Source organism: Myiozetetes cayanensis, unplaced genomic scaffold (genome assembly GCF_022539395.1).
Source record: "Myiozetetes cayanensis isolate MyiCay16 unplaced genomic scaffold, myiCay2020 scf7, whole genome shotgun sequence".
NCBI classification, from domain to species: Eukaryota; Metazoa; Chordata; class Aves; order Passeriformes; family Tyrannidae; genus Myiozetetes; species Myiozetetes cayanensis.
Genome location: NW_026087964.1, coordinates 4,949,682 through 4,974,876, shown reverse-complemented (window position 1 = coordinate 4,974,876; position 25,195 = coordinate 4,949,682). Strand labels below are relative to the sequence as shown.

At 40.0% G+C, this 25,195-nt stretch overlaps 1 protein-coding gene across 6 annotated transcripts in view; it reads right to left on the bottom strand.

Annotated features, from left to right (window-relative positions):
* Window positions 1–2,002: 2,002 nt before the first annotated feature.
* The window catches only part of NSD2 (nuclear receptor binding SET domain protein 2), a 73,918-nt gene continuing 50,725 nt past the window's right edge, over window positions 2,003–25,195 (bottom strand). For 5 of the 6 annotated variants that reach the window (XM_050337803.1, XM_050337804.1, XM_050337805.1 and 2 more), the window contains exons 11-23: window positions 16,387–16,518; window positions 15,238–15,361; window positions 14,128–14,328; window positions 13,308–13,487; window positions 12,120–12,276; window positions 11,182–11,387; window positions 10,633–10,736; window positions 10,101–10,370; window positions 9,889–10,005; window positions 7,949–8,090; window positions 7,115–7,221; window positions 5,369–5,573; window positions 2,003–4,464 (exon numbers count right to left, since the gene is read on the bottom strand). In XM_050337803.1, the coding sequence (XP_050193760.1) occupies window positions 4,199–4,464; window positions 5,369–5,573; window positions 7,115–7,221; window positions 7,949–8,090; window positions 9,889–10,005; window positions 10,101–10,370; window positions 10,633–10,736; window positions 11,182–11,387; window positions 12,120–12,276; window positions 13,308–13,487; window positions 14,128–14,328; window positions 15,238–15,361; window positions 16,387–16,518 (2,211 nt within the window). In that variant the 3' untranslated portion in view covers window positions 2,003–4,198. Of the gene's footprint in view, window positions 4,465–5,368; window positions 5,574–7,114; window positions 7,222–7,948; window positions 8,091–9,888; window positions 10,006–10,100; window positions 10,371–10,632; window positions 10,737–11,181; window positions 11,388–12,119; window positions 12,277–13,307; window positions 13,488–14,127; window positions 14,329–15,237; window positions 15,362–16,386; window positions 16,519–25,195 lie in introns of those variants that run through there. The other variant, XR_007631770.1, reaches the window with a different exon arrangement.

Sequence of the window (25,195 nt, the reverse complement as noted above, 5' to 3'; positions counted from 1 at the left end):
ACACAGATGGTCCCTACAACCCTCCCCAAACCCCGGCACAGGTCCCTGCACCCTCCCTGCAGTCTCTCACGCTGTTGATTCAGGAGACAGACGTGAAGTTTCTGAAGTTGCAAAAGGCTGTGGGTTTTCCACGGAACAGCAAAGGGACACAATCCTGATGCACAGCATTAGATGACCTCAGCAGAACAGTAAGCCACTCGTATGAAAGCAGCTCTCTGAAATGCTTTTCAAAAAAAATACAGCTACTGTCAGATGTAGAAGATTCTACACATGAAACCAAACCAGGCCTTCCCCCACCCAAAACAAACAAACAAAACAAAAAACCTGCCTGAAAGCAAAGCAGTCAAATTCAGACCTGGGCAAGCAGGACCAGCACCCGTGACAGCAAAAGGAACCTGAGGGAACGGTGCTCGTAGAGGCTGAGTGGCTTCAGCTCCGTGTCGCTGGAGCCTGTAAAATCACGAGCACAGCACTCTCACAGGAAAAACTGCACTGCAAAAAAGACAGTGTTTTTGTGATAAGCAAGGCTGTGAAAACAGGCCAGAGCACAATCATTATCACCTCCCTGTAAGCGTAAAACAGCATTTCCATGGCATCTCTTAGGAAGTCCTGGAGCGTAAGTTTTCCCTATGAAAGAACAAAAGCCCCATTCCCTCTCTGTCAAACCATGCTTGCCTAGTATGTATCATTTTTCTTTAAAGAAAAAAATTTGGTGCAAAAAGAAGCATAAAGAGTTGTTTTATAAAAAATACTTAGCAACTTCTTAAATAAGTAGGAATGAAATTCACTATTTAATAAGGCATTGAAGTCTCTCAAGCAGTCAGACATGGAATAATATGACTCAACAATGTGGAAAAATCCTATTAATATGTCTTTCAAGATATTTTGCTTTTCCAAGTAATTCAAATTAAAAAAAAACAACCTAAACCTGACCATGAACACAAAGCTACTGAACAAAACCGACATTTGATTATTCTTCCTAGAGTGTATGAAAATATATCTAACATTTTAAACTGAAAATTGTTTCCATTCTTGCTCATGTGATAAAAAAACAACAAATTCTGAAATTGGCTGTCATGAGCAAGACATGAACATAATTTAAGGCCACATAATTTGCCACACTTAGATTTTGTTTAGATGAATTTATAACAGAAAAACCTTTTGAGTTGCTGAATGCTAGGAAGTATTGAGCTCTACCATGAGAAAGCTCAATTTTTGAAGATGGTTTTACCTCATATTTGAACAGTAGGTGTCCTAGTTACAGGGGCTGGGACCAGTTTATCACTGATGTGGGTATAACCAAAATTGTGTATCCTACACCCTCTATGTCACTTCTGAGGGACTGTTTAATAATGGATCATTTGCAGCAGCTGCCCAGGGCACACCTGACACCTCAAGCTACAAGCTGGGTGTTAAAGAACTCTGCAAGGAGTGTTTCTTTGTCTTCACACCAAAGACTCAGCTGTGGTAACACCCCGAGGGGAGGCATTAGCACCTTCATACCCAGCCCGAGGGGTCATCTCTGTCCCGGGGGCTGGGTTATACATCTGTCTCTGGGGGTTAAAACCAGTTTTTCTCAGCATCATTGCATCTATTGTAATATTTTTTTGTAAATCTTAACTCTGACTTACAGCCTCTCCGGGGTTGGGTTCATTTCTCCCACCATTTCTTTTCAAACCTGCACAGTGGGAGAAGGAAAACAGCGGAACAGCTTTTCTTTCACCCTCTTTTTTACACAAAACTTCAGTCTATTTTCCCAGGCTGCAGAGCAGGGTACAGAAGCCTTCATTAAAACACACCTAAACCCCACCTTTCTGGACTCAGAAACTAAAACTCTCCCAGATCTCCATGTGAGTGACTGAGCTGAGCTGGTCAGTACGTATTAAGGGGGAATGTGATCCACGTTTCTTTCAAAGATCGTTTCTTTTAAAGGATGTGCCCAGGAGAAGGAAAAAGCAATGCACCAACCAAAAGACATTAAAAAATTATAAAAGCAATGGAATGTAAAGGTAAAATTTTATAATAACTTACTTAAAGGTATTCTTACAAAGCCTTCCTTACACGGTATAGTATTCAAAGAATGGTCCCGATGACATCAAATTCCTTCATTTTGTTTAAAAGCAATGAGGAAAATATTTCTGCTTTACTACCTGACCTCATTTTCCTCCCCACAAAACCCAACATTAGAGAAACATCCATATTACCATTTTTTGGTTTTGATTTTAGGCACAGGACTGTTCTTCAGTCCCATGACAGAAAGTTTCCCTCAAAACCAATTAAGGAATCTTGAATTTTAGCTGAGTGCAAGGCTTTGCATACCATTTTCAAGAAATGCAAACATGTAACACTTCCCCTGATTTTGAACTGTGCTATTTCTTCAAAATTATTTGAAAAAACTTAACCTTCCAACAGTGTTTATAAAAACTGATTCAAAGAACAAAGCAGTTTGGTCACAAAACAGGAACAAAAGAGTTCAGGATAGGGCAATGCAACATTTAAAACCTCTTTCAATTAATACCTTCTAATAAACCCAAAGTTTTTACGTGTTGGGAATAAACGGGGATTTCAATAATTCAAAAAAACCACTATATCTGCAATCAAATCCTGAAGAAATACCTTGGGAAAAAACCATACACTTTCATGATATAGCAAGGCTTCATTTTCAAAAGGGCTACACAGAGTTTTTGCACTATTAAAGGCAAACTAAGCTAGAACATACACAAATGACTAGATCGACGTGGAGGCGCCCGTGGTGTTTACAGAGGGTAGGTGACAATGGCACAAGTCAAAACGTGCTTGTAATGCTGCCTAATCAGGGGCCAAGGACGTGCACTGGGGAAGAAAACGTGGCAGGCATTTTTCTTTACCGTTTTTTCCTAGTTCTGATATTTCCATCAACACCAAATCTCGTACGCTCATCTCACTGTGAGAACCTAAGGCTGATGAGAGCAAAGGATTCAAAACAGCTTTGCTGACACAACACAGCGGTGATGAGATAGTCAAAGAGCAGAGCTTGTACAACTGTAACAAATAACTTCAGTCTGTCAAGTCAAGTAGCCAGTTTTATACAAACTTTATTGAAAGAACAATCAAGCTAAATTTTGTGTTGAAATTATTCCTTATGTGCTTCTTCAAAAATCTATTTCTTTTTTTACTTCGTTGTTCTGAATTTAGTTTTTGCACTTTAGTCAAGTTTCACCTTCTGTTTCATTCATGGGAGTGGTTTTACCTGTCGTTGGGCATTTCTTACATTATCATAAAGTTTTAGTGCTTGGACTCCAAGCATTCCAAAGAAATGTTTGCCTCTGTGTTTTACCTGACATTAACGAAAAGAAAAATCAAGTAATTTTTTCCAAATAATAGGTTTTGTAAAATTTATTTTTATTAAAACACAAAAATCCTAGGGTATTGGGCCTGGACTGCAAGACAATATCCCTTCAAATCCAGACTTGTACAGCTCTGCAAGATCAAGTCGATTCTATTTTGCTGGGATGAAACACAGGAAAAAACAGTATAGAAAAAAAAATCCCTAACAAAGTAGGATTTCCCCTCTCTGGTATATGGGGTATGCCTTTCCCACCACGCACTACATTTCTTGGTGGAAGGATATTTAAGAACATGATTGATTGAGAATCATTTTCTAAAAGCACAAACAGATTGTTGGGTGTGTGGTTACAGCAAGATACACACCTGGACCATGACTGGCATTCAAGCACTTGCTCAAAAACACACAAGGCAAGCAAATCTTATTGGGACCACAGACCAAGCCATTTCTTACTCAAGAGGACTTGAGAGCTAACAACTTCTTTCAAGGATATACTATTTTAAACATCTGTTGGTTGACAAATACTATCTCAAAAAACTATGTTTACGCCTACCTGGTTTGATTTTAACCTACCTCCAACCTGCAAGTATTTTGGAGGGAACATTTTACATTCGTAACAATTCAAGTGTAACTGTAATGCTGAGTAATAAGTTTGGTTTGTCCTGAAGTTTACTGAACTATGCAGTTCATTATCAGTGCAGAAGCAGCAGAAGACTGCTGTGGTTGGCTCAGTGGAATTATAAAAACAAAACAAAAAACACACCCTCCCCCCCATGTAACCTTTACAGAATATATGTAAAACTGTGTCCTTCCCTGGTCATATTCACAACTTATCTACAAGATAGTGTTAGCAGTAGAAACTGCAGTCCATGACTATTTGCATTCAGCTCTCATCCATCTGTTCCTCTTTCTCCTCGGCTTCAACTTGTTCAGTTTTCTGCGGGATTTCTCAGTCTTCCGAGTTTCAACAGAATCCACCCCGAGAACATGTTCAGAGCAGCATAACTGTCCATTCAACATAGAATTTAGTACTGTCCTGTCTTGGTGCTCCTTGCAGAAAGAATTTGGGCAGAAGTGGCAGAAAGAAACAGAAGGTTTGCCACAAACATCACAGTGGTGCCAAGGACACTCCCACTTCCCTGCAGTCAAGAAACAAAGAGCCCATTAGTGAGCGGGGAGTTAAAACATGGCAGCGTCTCTGAAAGAAGTTTTGTGTTCTAGCAGCTGAACAACACACAACTCTTGACAAAGCAAATAAGACAGCAACCACTGGGGCTGATCTCAACACTCAAAATGCTACATCGTACTTCTAAAACTCAGCTGACAGCCGTAAGGAGCACACTTGACATACTCTCAATTTAAACACAGCAGCCAGCTCCAGCTAGAAGAAATTACTCAGGCTTTACTCAACAACATTTTACAGAACTTGCAGGCTGGTAGAGCACCCAAACATCTGCTCAACTGCTGCCTACTACAGCACTCACCTGTCTGTTCCAAGTTTTGCTCAGGGATGGCTGGTGTGCTTCATCTACAGCTGCTTTCTCCCCAGCATGCTTTACCCAGTCCTTGTTTTATTTGTTTCTGGGATAACAGGCTTTCCCTGTTTCCCTTCTTCACATCCCACCTGACATGGCCGTTTGGAACCAGGTAACTCCTGTGATACGTAGAACAGCAAACTGATTGCTGCTCCTAATTTTCCAACTCCCCTCCTTCCAGAAGCTGCTGTAATTCCTCTGGCTTGAGCTCAGAGGGCTTCATGCATTTGTCAGACATAACAACCTTCCTGCGGCAATGCTCCTACCAGCTGATGTACTCCATTGCCTACATTAGCAGAGCAAACAGCCCATTTTAGCAGAGAGGCAGGAGGAGGCCATCATTCTGCTTTGTACCCAGGAGGAGCTGCTCTACGTGACGCAGGAACAAAGCTCCCACCACACAAACCCAGTATTTTCAAGATGACGCTCCTGACAAGGTTTCAACGCAATAAATGAGGTGCCTGCAGCGCAAGTTATTTATACGGGTGTAAGAGGTGGGCTGACTCACCAAAAGGACGTTTCACCAAGCCAAGACAGGAGAGATGATAAGCTTTAGTACAAGATTTCCTGTCACACAGTACCAGCTGGCCTCCATCCCCACAACGGAAACAATCATCTTCAGATTCCTTCTTCCCTTCATTTTTCATTCTGCGTCTCCGTGTTCTCTTTTTGGTCTTTTTGCCTTTTTCCTCTGAGGCATTAGTGGAAGAATTCTAAAAGATGCAAGTCTGTTAATGCCAGTTTTGCAAAGCAAAAATGTAACACAGCCCAGACAAGATGTTGGCACACCTGGCAGACGGTGCACACAGACAAAAACTTGACTTGGGGCAGACCTGCCCAGTGCCTCACCATACTGATCTGTGCTGGCAAAGCCCCCACGCTGACCCTTGTGAAAAGTCATCCTAAAACCACATCTTGTACCTTCCTACTGGAAAGTCCCTTCACTTTCTTGCCACTTTATTCCCATTTCCAGTCTGATCTACCCGTGGCTAATTTACCCCCATTTTGTATTTGCGTCAATAATCACTTCAATACCCCTTTTTCTCTTCCAGTTGTGAATACTACTGCTGGAATTACCAAAATCTGCCTCTATTTCTCTTTGAGGAACAGACAGCAGAACTTCAGGAACTGTAGCTGTGCCTGTAATAACAGAAAGAATATTCCAAACCTTATCTCTATTTCAATCTGACATTCTGCTGCTTGCACTTCACCCAGTCACGTAAAATTTTGGATGGTTTTTCAACATCCCTACCATCATTCCCCTCCCTCTTTCCTCAGTAATCATTACCTACTTTCTTTAAAATTAGCCCATTCTATCTACTAGTGCAGACAGCTCTGCAACACTGAACTGTACCATTTCATTTTTTCATGGATTTCTGTGGAAATGGATCACAAGTTTATGTGAAACTTCACTTCAGCCTATCTCTAAACAAAAAATCTATGTGAACTCTGGAGATTTTCAGTCCACCCTCTGAAATTGCTGGTACTGAGCAGTGTGAAGGACCACATAAAGGTGCAGCTTTTGATCATCCATGGGTGATACTTGTGCCTTCCTTTGCAATCCTATTCCAGTCCTTCATGAAGCCCCATCAACTGCTGGACTACAGGTTTTAAACTAACCTGGCAGGAATCACACAGACAATCTTGTATCATTTTTTCCTCATTCAAAACTCATGTTTTTTATTCTTCAGTTCAACTGATTTTTCTTTAACAAATCTCGATAATATTTTAAGGTTTAGATGGGAGAAGTATAAACTGCAATGTCAGAATAATCTCACTGACTATAGTTAGGTGCATTCTTAGTTCAAAGCTCCTACAACCCTTCCCTTCCCCACGTTTCAAACGGGACTGGGGAGGTTATTCCTTCTGCAATCCATTTTTTCTTAATATGCTTTTTATTCCAGAAACTAGTGTCAGTAGCTAGCAGTATTTCTTATTCAGGACCCAAAGTAATCAATTTGTCATGGGAGAAGGTGGTAGAAAATATTTTGGGGTGTTCCCCAAACCATTTATCACCTGCAGTACTGTTACAGCATGAAGTGTATTCTTCAGCACCAAGGTTATGTTTGGCAAAACTATGTTTCCATCCTCCCAGCAAGGGAAACAACAAGCTTTGAACTTAGAGGACAGAAAGCATCTGTTCATGCATCATCACCCCTTATCACAACATAAAACTGGTTCACCGACTCATACCCCAGAAGAAAAACCCAGGTTAGTAGACAAGACTGTCAGAATCTCTTGATGTATTACTTGCCTTTGGTCTGTCCCCAAGAAATCCACTGCAGTTTGGGGCACCACATTTGCAGACTGTTTTTTCATTGCCCAGACAGTCAAGGTTGTAATTAAAAGTCAGCTCCGTCCCTGAGTGAGAAAAGACAAACCCTTTCACTGTGAAGGACAAGGTAACAAATTCTATCAAAATTATTACAAACAAATGCAGATTTCCTGATCTGTCTGCTGTTTTGGGACTTGATGTATTGTCACAGGATTTTCCTCCTCTTTGCTGCTCATAAGCACCAAAAATGATTAACGAGATGCCCACACAGCGCGATGGGCAATTACATTTTAAAATAAATTGGTTTGACTTCACAAATCAGTGTGTGTGTCTGGTCTACACACTTGTTGTATCTATCTATCTATCTGTCCATCTATCTATCCATCCATCCAGCCAGCTGGATATAGCTATAGATACATATATGTGTGTGAGTATGTGTGTACACTAACCAGAACATACCTGCTTTTAAAACAGCCTCCTACATCCACTCCTTAAGCTTATTATCTTCACGTGGAGAGATGCAACTTACTGTTTGAGATCTCCAAAACAAAAACTAGGCTCTACAACACAAAGTGAGTGCAAGGATACTAACTTACTAAGGATACTTGCCCTTTCTAGAAGGAAGCAATAAAAATCAGCTCGCTATTAAGAAACACTGAAGTAAATAAGGCAGGTTCCAAAGCATCTCTCTGACTGCTGAGTTCTCTATAAGAATATTTGCACCGAATCAGTTAAACCATGACTGTCGCACCCATAAGAGCAGAAAAGATTTAACTTAAGGAATGAAACCAAACCCAAGAGAAGCTGACAGACCTGCAGGAATATCACACACAGCAAACAGCCCGACACGAGTGTCTCCATTCACTGTCCACTTCAGAGTTTCACAATTTGGTTGGCAGCTGTGATTCATAAACCGAGAGTAGTTTCCTTTGGGGCCAGCGTCAATAATGCGGTCCTGGAGGAGATCAGACCAGCAACAGAATGAATGTTTTTTTCTCTCCCCCTCACAAAAAAAAAAAAAAAAAAATCCATAGATGATTTCAGTAGTTGCATTCAGAACAAGCACGGTGTTGCTACCCAGAGCACAAAAGCAGACCGATGGTACATGTTGTATTGAAAACTGTAGTGTCCCATGGAGCCTGGAATGTGACACTCCCAAAGCAATACTTGTGCTCTAGCTCACGTTTTCCCAGCACCCATCGCAGCCACGTGGCAGGATAAGTGTTCTTGTGAGCACTGGGGTGGTTAAGGAACCCTCTCCCACAGAAAGCCTCAAAACTCAAACTGAGTCCATTTATCTTTTACTTTGCACTCAAAAAGCTGTGAGGCATTTACAAATACTATGCTTTATGGCATTTACCAAGTCACTGCATGATTACTTGCAGAGATTATCAGTCTGTCACCAGATATTTTCTCCAAATCAGCCTAGTTTAAACAAAACAAAGCTCTCGGTAAACTAAAAAAAAATCCCATCCCTACACACAATTGCTTTTTAATTTCTATCTCCACTGAATATACCAGACATGAACAAAATAAAATCTTGAAATAGCCAGAACTGTGTTTCTCTGCAGAGTTGCTTAAGAGGGATTTGCTAATTAATGAAGTATTATTATAGTTTCCCTCTAACTCATTTTTATAATGCACATGCACGACTACCATGTCTATGTGCACACACCCCCAGCCACTCCAACTGCACGGGCAGCTCGACCCACAGTGAGTATCTATTAGTTACAGCAAGAGTCAAATGCATGTTTAGTTCAGATTATTAATTACAGCAAGAGTGAAATACATGTTTAGTTCAGATTATTAATTACAGCAAGAGTGAAATACATGTTTAGTTCAGATATGTAACACCCTGACGTTGTGTGTCAATTTAGTAGAGGGGTGAGAAACTTTTAAGTGTTCAGAGAAAGGTGGTTTCATCATTCCTTGGTGATAACTCCAGTAACAGGAACTCCTCAGTCACAGGTTTAATGAAAGCAGTAGCTGTGGAAATACAGAGCAGGAAAGTCTTGGGCAAAAGAACAGTGGTTGGGACCGAAAGAAATGCAGGACTGGCAAGTCAGCTCTTGTTTTTCTCTTAAGTAGCTTTGTTTTTTGGGGACTGAAACAATATAACACACATAATCAATACCTCCAACTGTCCAGGTTCTCCACTTTCTTCTCCTTCTCAGAAAGAAAATATTCAGAGGTGTGCACAGAACCACAGGTGCTGCATTAATTTGGTGTGTTAATTAATCTGCTGCAACAATTTGCTGCAGAATCAATTTGTGAAGTACAGGCTGGCTACTAATGCAAGGAGTGCTTTCAGAAAAAGAGTTTCTACAAAAGCACAAGTCTAGTTTTGCTATAAACTAAGAAATGGACAGAAAGATCACATTCTCTCAAGTGAGAATTTTACGTTCTGTTGTTGAAATTTTACTAAAAGGATTGCTAGCAGTAATTCTTCCAGCTGTATCACTACCATTTCCCAACACTCCATTTTGAGACTAGGCAGGTAAATACTTTGCTGCACCTATTTCAAGCAACAAAGCAAAACTTACAGACCTTACTATTTACTTTATTACACAACACAGAACTAATGAGATGCATTTTATATATATAGAATGCAGAGAACAGGCAAGATACAACGCTGTGAATACAGGAAACTGTGGAACATCAAAGGCAGCAGAGAGCCCTACCAAGGTGACCAACAGGAGGAAAAGAGATCAAAATAATAACTAAATAATGGCAAAAAACGTCAAATACTCTACCTTATCAATAGTAAGCATATAGAAGTGGGTAATGTCATTTTCATGTGCATATTTGATTCTTGCCATACACTCCTCTTCATCAATCAGCTCTCCCACGTACTCGTTCACAAACTCTCCCTGGAAGATACCGAGTATCACTAGTAAAGTGTATACCAAACCCACAGACAGCATCACCAGCCCCCAGTTCTCTGCTGGGCAAGAACGATTCATACCTTCTTGATGTCCCTCTTGGCGACCAGCCCCCAGCCCTTCCCGTCGGTTTTGATGATCTTGGTCTCGGGGTACTGGCGCTTCGTGAAGCACTGGTTTTGGCACCTCTCTCCCGCCGGGCAGACCTGGGGGTGGCACTCGTACATCAGCATCCGGTTTAGGCACTCGGAATCAAAGCCACAGGGGTTTTCATCTGTGGGTTTGCAGTTGCACTTGGGAATCTCAGATATGTCGGCTGTGTATATCTGCACTTTGCCGCACGGTTTATTCACCTGAAAAAAACCCCACATTAAAATAGTTCAAATATCACTGCAGAACATTTGAATTTGTTGTTAAGAGTTATTAAGGTGGTTACTAATTTGTTCTGGCCACACTAGGTGTTCCAATGGAAGCAGAATTTCACCCTATCAGGACTGTAAAAGCCTTCAATTACCAGCACAGCATTACAAGCTGTCCCCATCTCACAGCTCAGCTATTCCTCTCCAGTGCTGCCTGAGACCTTTGAGTATCTAGTGCCATTTCCTCAAACTTTACCTTAATATGCTTGTAGGGTGGAGGTTTGCGTTCACTCTCTTGGGTTTCTTTGGCTTCTCGCTGTAGCTTTATTTCTCGAAATCGAGCTTCAGCTTCTTGCAAAGCTGAAAAAGATTGTCACATCAACAGAAATGCCAGAAAGGGAATTACTCTCCCAAGATTGCTCATTCCCATGTGTGTTAAACAAATAACTGTCTACCCCTTAGTCCCATCATTCAATTTTCTTACAAACAACACTTCCGAGGTGTTAATGCTCTCAACAGATGTACAAATTTTAGTCTTTCAGTCTCCCAGTTACACTTTTCTTCTTCCTTTCCAGAAAGCAAAAATCACCAGAAATAATTCCAATTAGATCCTAGTCTCTTACAAGCCATGAAAATAATGTTTCCATTCAAAGATAGTAATAGTGGCTGCTGCCCAGGAAACAACAACAATTTCCTTAATTCGATATCGTAAAACAAATGTACAAAAGCAGATCACAAGGCTATGTGTAAAGAAAGCAAAGCATGCATATCCCTACATTATTTTTGTTTACTTTTAGCTATGTACCATTCTTGAAGACTTTTCCAATCCCTTTGATCCCTTGGTATCTACTCCCTCTGTCTCCCTCCATGTAAGGGAACACCCGTGCTTGGTGCGTCCAATAGTAATCCTTAGAACCAAAGAAAAACACAGGAAATTCTCCGATTTCATGCTTCATTTTCTGGATATTTGGGGGAACGTTTTTCGGATGGCAAACTTCTGCAGGCCACCATCTAGCACAGAAGTACAAATAAAAAAAATACAGCATTTTAGTCAAGTCTGCATGAGACAGTTTAGTAAAATCATTCTAAAGTGCAGTAACTGCCTATTATTTCCAGTATTCAAGAGGATTTAAAATCCTTTCCTCCCCTCACTCACTAGGCAGTGAGAGAAGACCAGGAAAGGAAAGCCTGATCTGTGGGACTTTGGCCTTCCTGAAATGTAAGGAAACACAGCAGGCTCCTTGTGTCTGGGTAGCAAAACCATCACCTTTACAAGGCCTGCAATCACTGTAATTGTCAAAGACCAAGAGAAGGTTGATAATAGCTATCATGTTTCTAGGACAACCCCCACCCACCTCTATCTCACTCAAATCTCAACGAAGTGTGAAACACTGACAACCTGAGCGACTGATCCCCCAGCCTGCGAGGTAGTAATTTAGCCAATTACAAGTTATAACAATTAATTTGAAGGGATCTCTGAAACAATAGGGGTTGAAAGCACATACACTGGAAGCAGATATCATAAGGCTCAATGAGTCCTGCATGGGTAATGCCTTGGCTGAGAGCAACAGCAAAGCTGCAAGTCTTTGAAACTTTGAGGCTTGCAAGGAGGTGGGTTCCCCAGCTCAGAGAGGAATGAGAAATCAGTGTGCAGCAAGGCTGGCCTGCAGGAGAAACCAGTTGTATGATCCTTACTTAAACATGCCAGTACTGTTAAAACAACGTAAAATTCCTTCATCAGACCTGTAATTTCCCAGTTTAACCCAAATAATATCCTGGAAGTGGAGCTTCTTGCCCGCCCTGCAGTCGTTGCAGTACCAGCTCCCATCTGGCATTTCAATGTTTAAGCAGTCGGGGTGAAAGGCTGCTGGACACGACTCGCAGCACAACAAGCTTCCACCTTCACAGAGAGACAGAAAAAAAAAAAAAAGGAAAACAAAAAGCTTGAAAAACATCAACACCAAAATGAAAGTTTGCGTTCCAGCCAGGTTAAAAACAGTGGGTAGGTTCACTTATAAAATAAATGGTTAAAATGCAATAAATACACATCTCTTAGTTGTGTACAAAAGCCAAAAAGTCCTGATTTGAATGCCTGGCAGACTTGGGCTCATAACCCATGCAAAATAACAAGCAAGTTGGTGATAAAACAGCCAGAATAAAGCACCACATATTATAATTACTTTGCCTTACTTTAATGACTACAATATGTTTAACACAGTTTAATATATGTTAACATTTCAATGTAAGGAAAATTTTAACCACAACAGACTTCTCTTATATTTGTGTGTGGGGCTTTTTTTTTTTTTTTTTTTTTTCTTCCCCCTGAGGGAGAGGGAACAAGGTTGTTAGTTTGTTCCATGAATTATCAAGTGGAAAGTTAGCTGGAGCTTAAAAGCTGCTATGTTGCTTGTTAATTTGTTAACAAATCAGGTAAACTTTCACTCCTACAAGTTTAATCAGCACTACGCATTCCGTGGTTCTCAATAAGGAATAGATTTATTGTACAACATAAACCAAAACACCTTTAATTAGGAGCACTCCCAGCAACAACTAATACTGATTCAATTTGCTGGCTGATGTTAAACTAAAAGCAACACTTAAAATATTTATGGTGTGATATTACGTATTAGCAATAAAGAAACACAAAAAGCTTCAGTACATTGAACACGGGGGAAAGAACAGAGAAATACTCATTATGTGTCTCTCACACAGAATTAAATCAAGTTCCTAGTTGCTGGATAAACTCCAAGTAAAACTATTCTTTTAATCAATTATTCCTGCAATAAAAAAGGATACTTAAAAACCTGAAGCAGCATGAGCCAGCCTGACGTTATACCAAAACCTCACAAAGCCCAACTTAATAACGTCACGCTTTGAATAATTCTGCACGAACAGACCAATAAAATAAAATTTAAACCGTTTTGAGTTTACCTTTGGAACACACAAAGCACCAGCTGACATTGACGTGGGCGTGATGGCTTTTCCCCTTGGTGGCAGTGAAATGGTTGGTGCAGACGATGCTGTTGGAGGCGATGACGGTGCATCCCGCGGCAATGCAAACGTCCCCAGCGTGGTAGGCAACGGGGCAGCGGACACAGCGCATCATCTTCCCTGGCAAAGCACAACAACTGCCACGTTACTTCCCAACCAAACTCGGTTATTTGAGCTAAAAGTGCCCGAGACAGCCAACGCAACACACAAATACACACTCGTTACGCTTTCAAAGCCTGCATATTTGCGTTTAGCGACAACGCCGAATTGATAAAGGTTTTTTGAAGCACTGCAACATTTAATTGTGAAGAGTTTTAACTATGCACACCAGGGCAGACACGTCATGTAATTTTGTCTACAGTTGTTGCCCAAAGCTAAAAGCCTGCACAGAATCAAATGTCTCCATGTTCATCGAGCCTTGCTGCACCGTTCGTACATTCTCAGGTCCTGCCCTCACTGCCTGGCCTCTTTCCCATCATCTATGCATTCCAGATTTCATTCTCTCTTGAGAATAAAACATGGTTAACTATGGATAACTGAAAGCTAGTTAAAAAAAAAAAAAAAAAAGAGCACAAACATAAATACTAATGCTGACTAAAAATTACTCTATTATTATTTTTTTAAACAATATGAATCAATCCATAGTCCATTTACACCTAAAAAAATTGCAGCTACCAGCTCTTAAATGGACGGATTCCTTACCTTAACATACCACAAACAGAATTAATTCACCAGTTATAAAAGTGTAAAATGAAACTACCTTTTGAAATTCGTGGATGGGAGGGGTTACTGACATGACAACTGAGGCAGCTGTGGAGAGGACATCGAAACCCCCTGTTCTCAAACACAGTAAGATGAAATTTTTTCACACAAGCTTCGTGGTAGAATTTTCCACAGTGAGATACGACACAGCGTTTCACTTCTGCCTTTCTCTCCTTACACACAAAACAGGTGTGCACACCTAATGGCAAAATAATAAACAGAGTGTAACTAATTTTTCATGCAAACACAAGAATTTAAAATGCTTCTCTTGTGCTTTTATGTTATGCAAGGGGGAGCTGCTTCTGTTTTGTGCAGTTAAAATGTACACAACAACATCCAAAGCCTCACCAATCTGCTTTTATGTTCTTATTTATAAGCCTCAGTACACCAGGACAACTGTGAATTTTTCTTTTCTAAAAATTTTTTTTTTAAACTAATGAAATAGAATGATGGGTTGTCTCTGATCCTGTGAAATCTGAGGCAGCACCACAAAGTAAATACAAGCATCCTCCAATCTTCTCTCTGAACCATTTGGAACAGCTTTATTTTGAAGCAGCCTTGTTCCAACAAGATTTTACTGCGTGTACTGAAATGGGCTTATAAGCAAGAACATAAATCATTTACATAAAGTTTTGAGATTAAGAACTTCCAAGCAGTTACTAAAGGATTAAAAGCAAATGAAATTAATAGCAATTAAAGTAGCCTTTTAATAGGAAAAGCAAAAGACTGATACAGACACACATCGGACTAAAAAAGGACTTAAAATGTTTCACTTGCTGTTCTTTTTCCTAGGATTTCTTAAATCTTTGTGACAGACTTTAAATCTCATCTGTAAATGTACTCAGAGAGCAAATAATCAATCTGAAGTTATTAAGGCCATGGAATTCAGACTAAATTAGCCAACTTGCAAGGGAGTTCTCACCAAAACCAGGGTGAACTTTCTAAAACATGGCACACTTAGTGGTACTCTACGAACTCCCACCCTGTCAGGTCCCACAGGATAAGTAAGGGTTCTCCAAGGATACACACTTTGTCCAGGAGGGCATCCTAAAACAATGTATGGGAAAACTACAACTTTTTTTTAATTAATAGAAAGGGACAAACTTGCCTGATGTACATTCACTACAAATGAATTTTCCTGCTGGTCTTCCAGAGAGCCCAAGGCAGCTTACATGAAAAGCTCGATAGCAAAGTCCTTCACACAGTAGGAGATCACCTGTTTTTTCACACAGCTTTTACAACACAAAGGCATTGAATGTTAAAGAAAAGTTCATATGTGGAAAAAACTGTTTTCTTTATTCCATTTCATATACTGCTCCTCAAAATCTCTTTTCCCATTGTTCAAATCAAATTTAACAAGTGAAAGATAATTTTACAACCATCACCACATGCCCTGGTTTCAAGTCAAAACAGGTAATAGAATCATTAAACCACCAGAAATATCACTTTCAGAACCATGGTTCAATAGCAAATACAGCCTGACAGAAAAAAGGAATAGATAAAGAAAAAGCCTTAAGAAATATTTCCTGAGCACACTGATGCATCCGAGTAGGGTTAAAAAGCATCCTTATTTTCATTTTCCTTGGCAAAAGGAAATTAATCTAGTTGGCACAATGATACTTCTACGTCTGAGTGGTTAGCAATGACACATGCACAACTAAAAATGAACTGAACAACAGTGCTGTCAGAATTTAGGGATTACCCAGCATTTAAAGAGAGATATAATCTCATCATCACTATGTACAAGAAATGGAAATGTAACTGCTTGCCCAGTCTCGTGGAAACAAATTTGATCTGCCTACTTGGGCTGTTTCATATTCCAAGAACTCTTCTAGAGTAGTCTGATAAAGCTTTTTGCTTTCAGCTGCCACCTGCATGCTGTGATCAGTGCATCACTGCCACTTCTGCTGCACACAGAGCACAAACCCCACCAGGTTTGACTTCCTCCTCTTTACTAACAGAGGAGCGAGCAGCTCTTCTGAATCATCACTGGTCACCTGGCAACACTCATTTGCTTATATGAGGTAAAAGTCATGCTTATCTTACAGATCTGAGAGCTCAAGCAGAGAGGCTAAATCACTCACTGGAGCTCAAGAAAAAAAACAGTAAGGTATTAAGAGCTCCGTTTACTGGCATGGCAACCTCACCACTAACAGACATCTCAGACACCCATTATTATCCTGCTTCTGGCCTAACATCGTTATTTTCATATTTAAAAACACCTTTCTGTCTCGCTGCCCCAGCTAATGTCTCTCACCTGACACACATATTCTTTTTTTGTTCCTGCTCCTCGCTCAGATTTTTTGGATGATATAGACACTTCAGTCTGAGTTTCATCAGCACTTTCATAGGGAGACTCTGACCGCTCATCTCCTTGGCCATCGGAGATCTGAAGATTAAACACAGGTGTTAGAGAAAGCAGCCAAGGATGGCCATCTTTGCACAGAATATCAACTGATGGAAGCAAACAGACTGCAATTCAGACTAGGAGATTCAGGCACACTCTTTCGGTTTTGTTTCCCCCACCTTCAAGAAAAACTTCATTAAAAACCAGAATATGCACTTGTGGAAGTCTCAGCAAAAGGACTGTGTAACCATCACCCCCACCAGCAACTCAACAGCAGCCAAAACAGAACACCAGACCTTTGTAATATGGCATTTTATTTATACTCAGTTCTGTAATACAGTTAGCAAGAAGTGCCTAGCCAGTAACATAAGGATATCTTCAAATCCCTTGACTGAAGTTTGAGTATGTGGTTTATGAGAGAGTAACAGTCAATTTTAAAGAAGAAACTTGGTAAACTTCAAGCTGCGTATGAAAGTCTCTGGAAGTGGGAATAACATATAGAAGAGAGGAAGAAAGAAACAAGCAGCTCTCAATATGTTTAAGGAACGTTACAGTCAACAATGAATTCAAAATACTACAAGAGATAGTCCTGTTATGGATCAATCTTACATAACAGATTTAGATGTATAAAATACGGAGGATTTTTAAAAATAGTCATAATTTACTTCAAAAATTTTACTTTTAAAAAAAACCAACCCAAGTAACATTTAAAGAAATATACAGGGCATTTTTCAGTTCAGTAGAATTTAAGGAGGGAATGGACAACCAAGTGATTCGTTTCATCTCACATTACACCAGAAGATGCAGAATTTCTTGCTGTTGCCCCCAGATGGTACTGAGTGAGTTGTGTCTCACTAGGTACATTCTTCAGGAGAGCATCACAACTTGGAATTGCAAAAGAAATCTGTCACTAGTCTTCGAGTTTGTTCTAAAGGGTATTCACACACACCATCAAAAGCACTGCCTCCTGTCCTTTTGGGTTGTCTAACTGCAAATCCCAGTGGATGATGCCTTCTCCAGGTATTTCAGCTATATTAAAAGTCCTTTGGAAGCAGACATTGTCCTCCTGCAGAAGCGTGCTGCCATTAAACCCCTTTCAATCCTTTTTGATCCACCCTCTACTTTTCTCCCTAGGGGACATTTTACAGCATCCAGAAGATTTTAGTGGGGTTTCTCTAAACCTTATCTGTACTTTAAAAGGGTTGTTGAAAAATCAGGCATGAGAACTGGAGGCAATAGCCCATTGCAAGTCTTCTAAGTACAATATCCAAAGCAAGCCAACATGCTACTACTCTTCTCCACTCCTGTTCTGCTGTGTAAGGATTGTCCTAAGTTTCTTCAATACAGCACTGAAAGTCACTCTAAATAGCCGTGCTACTCAAGAAATCATTTGGCCAAGAGCCATTTGTCAGGATAGAGACGCCCCACTTTATATGAAGAATTTGCTTTCTGTTTTCAGACACAGAATCTCATCTTTAATCACAGTAAATTAAAAAATGACCCAGCTACATGCAGGAGACAGCTACCTATCAGACAATCCATGTAACGTGCAAATTTATTAGAAGTGATTTATTTTGACATCAGAGAGAAAAATGTAAGACCAAACCAGGCCTAGAATTACTCTTTATAAAAGCCCTTTAGAAACACTAGTTTTGAGTGATTACTTCTCATTGCTGCTGCCAGTTAACATTTAACATTTGCTTGCCTTGACCATGTCTAAAAATATTTTAAAAATTGGATCAGACTGACAGTTGTTGGTTGGTGGGGTATTTTTTCCCCCCACATTACCTTCAAGAGTGTAAATTCATTTCCTCCGTGCAAATAAATACTATCAAAGTGACTTGTACCTACACATCACCTACGAATATTTCTACAGTTGGAGTGATTTGGAGATTCTGCTTGGCCATTTTACAGAAAACTGCATGTAAAATCATTCAGTCACCTGGAAATCTCTGTCCCCTGGAAGGAGCTGTGAAATAGTAAACTGCAAATGCAACCCGAGTGCAAGGCCAGGAGCAGCCAGTTCTTGCTGGGAAGGGGCAGATAAAGGAAGGCAGCGTGGGAGTGCAGCAAAAACACAAACCCACTTTCCCTTATGGTTTAAGTAAACTTACACACATGCTCATTTTGTTTAAACTCTCCCCACAGAAGCATTAATTAGTGTAAGCAGTGCACTGCTCCAACATTTTTAGTACCTCATTACATTCTTGTTTGAACTAGCCAGAATTAGTCATGGTTAGAAAAGAATAATAAAAAAAAAATAAGCTGGAAGGTCTTAGATCTGTATTTCTTTTCTACTTCAAAAGAAAAGAAAACACAACAAGCAGTCTTATGTTAACTCGACACTATGGTTGTTCCCCATCTTTTACCCCCATCACAAAACACCTAAATCCTGACAAAATCCATTTGGGCAGCACACTCTGAGTTAAGACAGTGTTCCCAGCAGCAAAAGCTACAGAGCCTTGCCCCCGAGGAAGGCACTCATCTTCCCCCAGCTCACTACTTTTGAAGGCAGGGCAGAGGAACAGAACGTATCCAGTGACAAATATACTCAGTCAAAAGACAGTGAGTCAAAGCAATGGTTTCCAAGATATTCTTTGGCTTATATACTCTGTTGAAACAAAGGATGCAGACCTCTGTGTGGAAAGGGAACCCTACTGGCAGATGGCAGTCTTTCAGAACCTCCCTAGACCTGGGTGACAAAATCCCAGCTATTTGTGAACCACAGGCCGACATCAATTTTCCTACAGAACGGAGATTTTACTGCCTCAGAATTAACGTGCCAGCCCTTCACTTAAATTAAGTGGTTACTGAGCCAAGAAAAAGGAGCAGCACTGGCAAGAATCAAACTCTACATCACAAACGCAACCACAAAAGCCAAATTCTATCAGCCCATTCAAGATAAAACTTGGCAATTTACACCCACCTACAGGTTAATGCCAGATTTCAAGCACAAATACCAACATGCAGAGCATGAACAAAATACCTTCAGTTCATCAACCTTACGGCTACCAGGCCGAGAGTATCTTTCAAGATCTCTCCTTTATGGCTGTCAGAAGCCTCACACACTTTACAAATCAAATGCTCTATTAACCACCAGTTTTGTACTACACAGACAAGCCTGGATACCTGCTCAGGGCTGTCTCAACTCCTAAGAATCACTACAGCCACAAGAAGCTCAGTGATACACTTCTATGGCCTGGTCAGGACCCACCTCTTCACCCCTGTGACTGTGACCAAAGGTTTAGCCATCACATCCAACAGCTACAATCATTCACAGCTCACATGCACTTCACCATCATCTGAGAGTTTTCATACTGGCTATTTTCAGGGCCCTAGTAAGGGGAAGGCTAGCAGATTCCCTGTTGTAAGAAAGGGAAGCATTTCTACAGGGTACTTCAAAGTTTGACCCTTATTTGTACCTTGCAGAAGGTGAAACACTCTCTGCCAGCCACCTCCCCTTGCAAATAACCCTTGTCCCATATAACCACCTTTTGGGAAGGCTCCCTCTATGAAGAGCTGTAATTCAACACTTCAGCTCCCCAAGTTATCCCAGAACAGCCAGTAGGAATACTGGGAAAGTAAAATGAGCATCTGCCCCGTCAGGCCTGCAGAGAAGAGGCCGAGACAACCTTCATCTAACGTTTCTCAGAGAGGACTTAGGACCTAAGACAAGTACAGCATGAGATGGCTGGGAAAACTGTATTTGTACCCCAAGCAAGCTGTAGCAGCAAAACCAGGTTCCAATCCACCAAGGGGACACTGAGTTTCACAATTAAAATACCTGTAGATCCAAACAGTCACTAAGTAAAGATGATTTACAACAAGATTGCTAGAAAGCAGTTTGTGCTGACGTGACACAGCCACCTCTACAATGAGATGTAACACTTTTGTGGGTTGTTAACCCAGCTATACATAGTGGAAGGTCTAATACTTCACATACCAGAGCCCTAAGAACAGCCTTCAACACAAATCAGGACAGGTTTTGGGGGGCCTTTTTCTTTATTTGTTAAGTTACAAACGTAAACCTTTCCCTTGTGATCATGGCAGAGCTTGTCTTGTCCTTACTTTCCTAATATAATCTTCCTAGCAAAGAAAATTGTGTGTAATTAATGCTTCTGATATTCAGGCCAATGTTCAAAGTAATCAACATTTAGATTAAGGGCAAAACCTGTTAATTAGCAATTTGTAGCTATTTTATTCTGCTTTGCATTTTGAGTAATTTCTTACTTCTCATAAAGGCAAAGTGTTATTTTTAAGAGTGAAAATTTAGGGGAGGGGAAAGGCACTCCAGATTTTTAGCAAGTGCCAAGTTTCTGCCTTGAAATTGTACCCAAATTCTATCATCACCTCCATTTCTTGTTAGCAGTTACTGATGCTGAAATGTGAAAGATGCCCTTCTTCTGCTGAAGTCAGGATCATCACAAGAATCAAAATCATCACCATCAAACTTTGCATTTTGCACATCAGTCAGGCTTTCCTTCCCATTTCCTTCAATTACTGAACGTCAACACTACTTTGTGAGGACCTGCCTGTAGAGGCTTTCACACTTCACTGCCTGAACACCGAGCAAGGGTGGTATTTCAGAAATCAAATGCAGCTCTTTCTACTGGAAACTGTGCACCTGCATACTCAAGTGAGAGAAAGGGAAGAAAACGGTCTAAAAACCCAATAATGAGCTTTGCTCTTCATTTGAGCCTGGCCAAAACTTACTTCAAAGATAGAGGTTCAGAAAATGGTTACTGCTCACAGACCAATTTCCTGTCAGGTTCCCAAGGCTATCTTTCCTTTCCCACGTGCCTCAGTCATTATTCACTACTCACACACGTAAGACTCAAAGGGAACATGTGAGGACACATTACTGCATTTTTCCAAGTTCTCCATAGCTTTATTACTGAAAAGATACTTCGTCACTGAGTCAAACTGGGACAAAATTTTGGCAGCTCTGTGAATTCTTTGCGTTTAGTATTGTATTTTTACCCTTGAAAAGAGAGAAACTAGAGCAATGGGTCATTAAATAATTGGGTTTACTCATCTCAAGATATTTTGTGCACACATTTTATACTACTCCAATTTTTTTTTGGCAGTGGTGACTCAGACCCACAACAGTATAGGAATCAGCATATCACGACTTCAAATTCCTAAAGTGATTTTAATTTTCTTTTGAACTGTATGCTAAAATTCCCTGTTCACAATAACCCAAAGAAGTGCTTAAGGGATTCTTTCAGACAAACATCAACCTATTTTTAGAAAGACTATACAACAATGCTTATAAAAGCAATCCTCAGCATTACTTCTTAACTGAATGAACATGCTTTGCATACTGCAATACTTGATGTCTAAAGCCAGATTACATCAGCAACCACTGCTGAATACTGGGTAATTGTTTAATTGTTAAATATAAGGATGAGATTTACTATTTTTTTAACTGCTTCCTGAACTACTTTTCCTTGTTTTGTGTGAAAGGGACATACAATGTGCATACAGATGTAAGGACTGTTTGTGGAATAACGGAGTTTATGTGATTACACTGACTAAATAAGTGTTTGGTTTTGACAGAGGCTGCTGGGCAGGCTTAGAGGAGGAAATGTGTGCAACTCCATACACTTACAGTAAGAGTTAAGACACTTGAGTATTAAAAGGAATTATATTGAGTCAGCTATGTGGATTTTCTAAGTTTATACTCTTAATTTTTCCTTTTGACTGACGCTGTTTAAAATGATTAAGGGGGGAGTGGGCAGGAAGAAGATTTGTCAGAAGATTCTGTACACATACCGTGTGTACAAAATCACTTCTCAAATGTTTTTCCTGCCACAAGACTTCCCTCAGCTGCAACACTGAGCTTCAGTTACCTTCACAGTTCACTGCACCAGCAATTAAAGCGTTCAAAGGTGAAAGGAAAAGCACCAACACGGGGAAGCATTTCTCACAGTACATCTAAATATTGAACTCAAGTCTACGACAACTTTTTAAGCATTTTTCACAACCAAGTACCTGATTCCAGTCTCAGTCACAGACCTCAGCAGAAATGTGAGCCAATTCTTCATTCCCTCTGGCTTTTCACACACACAGAAAAAAAAAAAAAAAAAAAAAAGGAAAAAGAAAAAAAAAGAAAAAAAAAGTTGGATGCAAGCTGACGTACACTCAGCTTGCGTATTTCTAGAATCACGTGGGTGAACTTTGCAAACAGTATCGTTACTTCCACATCTGGATGGTTAAAATGTCACTTATTAAAAAAAAAAAAAAAAAAAGAAAGAAAAGAGGTACTGACATGTTTTCAGCTGGCATCCAATCATACTGATAACACGGTACAAGAAAGGATAGTCTGGAATTTAGAAATTCAAATGATGCTGTGGTTTGAAGAAGCAGGTGAAGTCAAATACCAGTGTGGATATTTGCTCCATCTACTCACCCACTTGAAGACAAATTTTTTTTCTCTATTTACAGTTTTCTCCTTCCTTTCAGACAGCTCCAAAATCAGAGTAAATACCAGTGCCAGCAAAATCATTACACTTTAATTCCAAGGAAAAAGAGGTTCAGAAATTTAAGTCTGAAAGTAAGTGGCTTTACTCATCCAATTTGCAGCTTGAGAATTTAAGTTACCATAGTAAAAACACAAAATACAAATGTTCTGCTTGTCAGGACTGGCCCTCAATCAGCTGGTGACTTGGCTATTGAATGTGCTTTTGGTTTTGGACTTAGAATTAAATATTCTTTTTTAACAGCTGATCTATAAAAGCATCCTTGCTCAGTGTTATCCTGGGGGATGTGAACAGGGTGGTGGTGTGTCTTTTTTTCTTTCCTCTAAGTACTTCCTGGCTAAAGGATGTCCTAAAGGACTAGAGTATCAGTATTTGTTAAGACAAAAACTCCTGCTTCATGGAGCAGAAGCAAGTTTCAAATATGATTCACTGTGTTAGCAACTACAGAGTGAACAACATTCATACTTCCGTGCTTATCAGCTTCCTTGGGACTTCTCCTCTCCTAGATCCAATTCAGACAAAGTTTCCCTGCCCAGTGTTTAAAGGTTCAAAACAAATTTGAAAATTTAGAGTGAAAAGGTTTCTAACATTTAAGCACTTATGTTGCCCACACTGGAACGGGCTCCAACAGTCACTACTTCACCAGCCACACACGTTTTCAGACTTTTCCAGCTACCAAAGTGCAATTTTCCATAAAAAAATTTCTTCTTCAGAAGATCCATTTAATGAAGTCATTCAGTCTTACAAAAACACTTCTTGTATTACTCATATATGCTTGTGTAACAGCCTTCTTAATGCTTACGAGCACAAGCTTTGGTCTTAGTCATACTCAAGACAACGATGTTCTTCTGTCATGTTCTGCTTAAGCAGTTACAAAAACAACTAAAGGGCAAATTTTTTGAGAGCCAAAGAAGGTAAGGTAACCCCCCCTGCTTCCCCTTGTTTCACTTGAGCATCACCTGCTTTATAATCTGGGCTGCAGAACTTCATATGGAACTTCATACCCCACTAAGTACAATTATCTTAAAGCCAGGGATATATAGAATGAAAAGAAACCATGGCAGGAAATTATTTCCTTCTGCTGTTTTGGTTGGTTGGCAAGTCTCCTGCACTGCAGGATCAGCAGGATCCATAAAGAACGTGATCCCACAAAGCGTGACCTGCTACTCTTACAGGGATGTCTTAAGACACTCACTGGCTTAAGCAACATCCTTTCTTGGGTCACCTGCTATCATATGTATTATGATGATATGAACATATAAAAAAATACACTGCATCTTTTCATGGGCAATCTAGAAGCACATTTCCATGACTTCTGAACGGTGTTGCCTATTAAGTTCTACTTTCCTTAAAACTCAGGGCACTGCTGCAATCTCAGACTTCCCGACTTTGGAGTTTGGATGGACTTTGGAGTCGGTGATTTCTATACCACAGTCACCCAGGAGAAAGTGGGCTGGGCTGGCCAAGAGCTTTCCCTAAAAAGCTTGGAGTATGCACACTCAGATAAGTGAACTCTTGACTCTTTCCAACAGACAAACCCCATCTGCCTTTTCTTTTTTTTTTTTTTTTTTTTTTTATTAACAAAATCTGAGCAGTTAGAGGGTCGAGGTTGTTTTAACCTAAGAACAACTTACATAAGTCAATAAGCAGCACACAAACAACAGGTCAGGCTGTATTCAAAAGACTATCGTGCACCCACACAGAGACAGAAAAACTGACAGAGCCAATTGAGTTACAGTTAACATTTCCTTTATTTCAGTATAAGAATTCCTGAACTGAATGAAGAGTGATATTTTGGCCCATACTGCTAGACTAGATAAATTCTTTAAGTATGCGGTGCCACAAGTGTACACAGTACTATAATAGCAAAAAAAAAAGACGGCCTGGGACAAGTTTCATTTTTATTATTAGCAGGAGTTAGACGTTTCAGATAAGGATATTACGCATTTCTGAATTTGCCTGGAAAGTTAATTAAAACTATGAGAACATTTTAAAACAGTATAAAATTGCCTACAGATACTCATGATACTTTGGTAGGGGGATGTGGAATAAAAACCTACATCATGTAAACATTCAGTTAACAGATTCTCTGCACTCTGAAGCCTAAGTAATACACAAGAGGAGAATAATTACATAAGAAACTTCAGTTTTCTACACAGCATGTGCTGCCAAAGAACAAAAGCCAAGCTTAGAACTTTTTTTCATGGGAAAGTAGAGCCATTGTAACAGAACTGTAT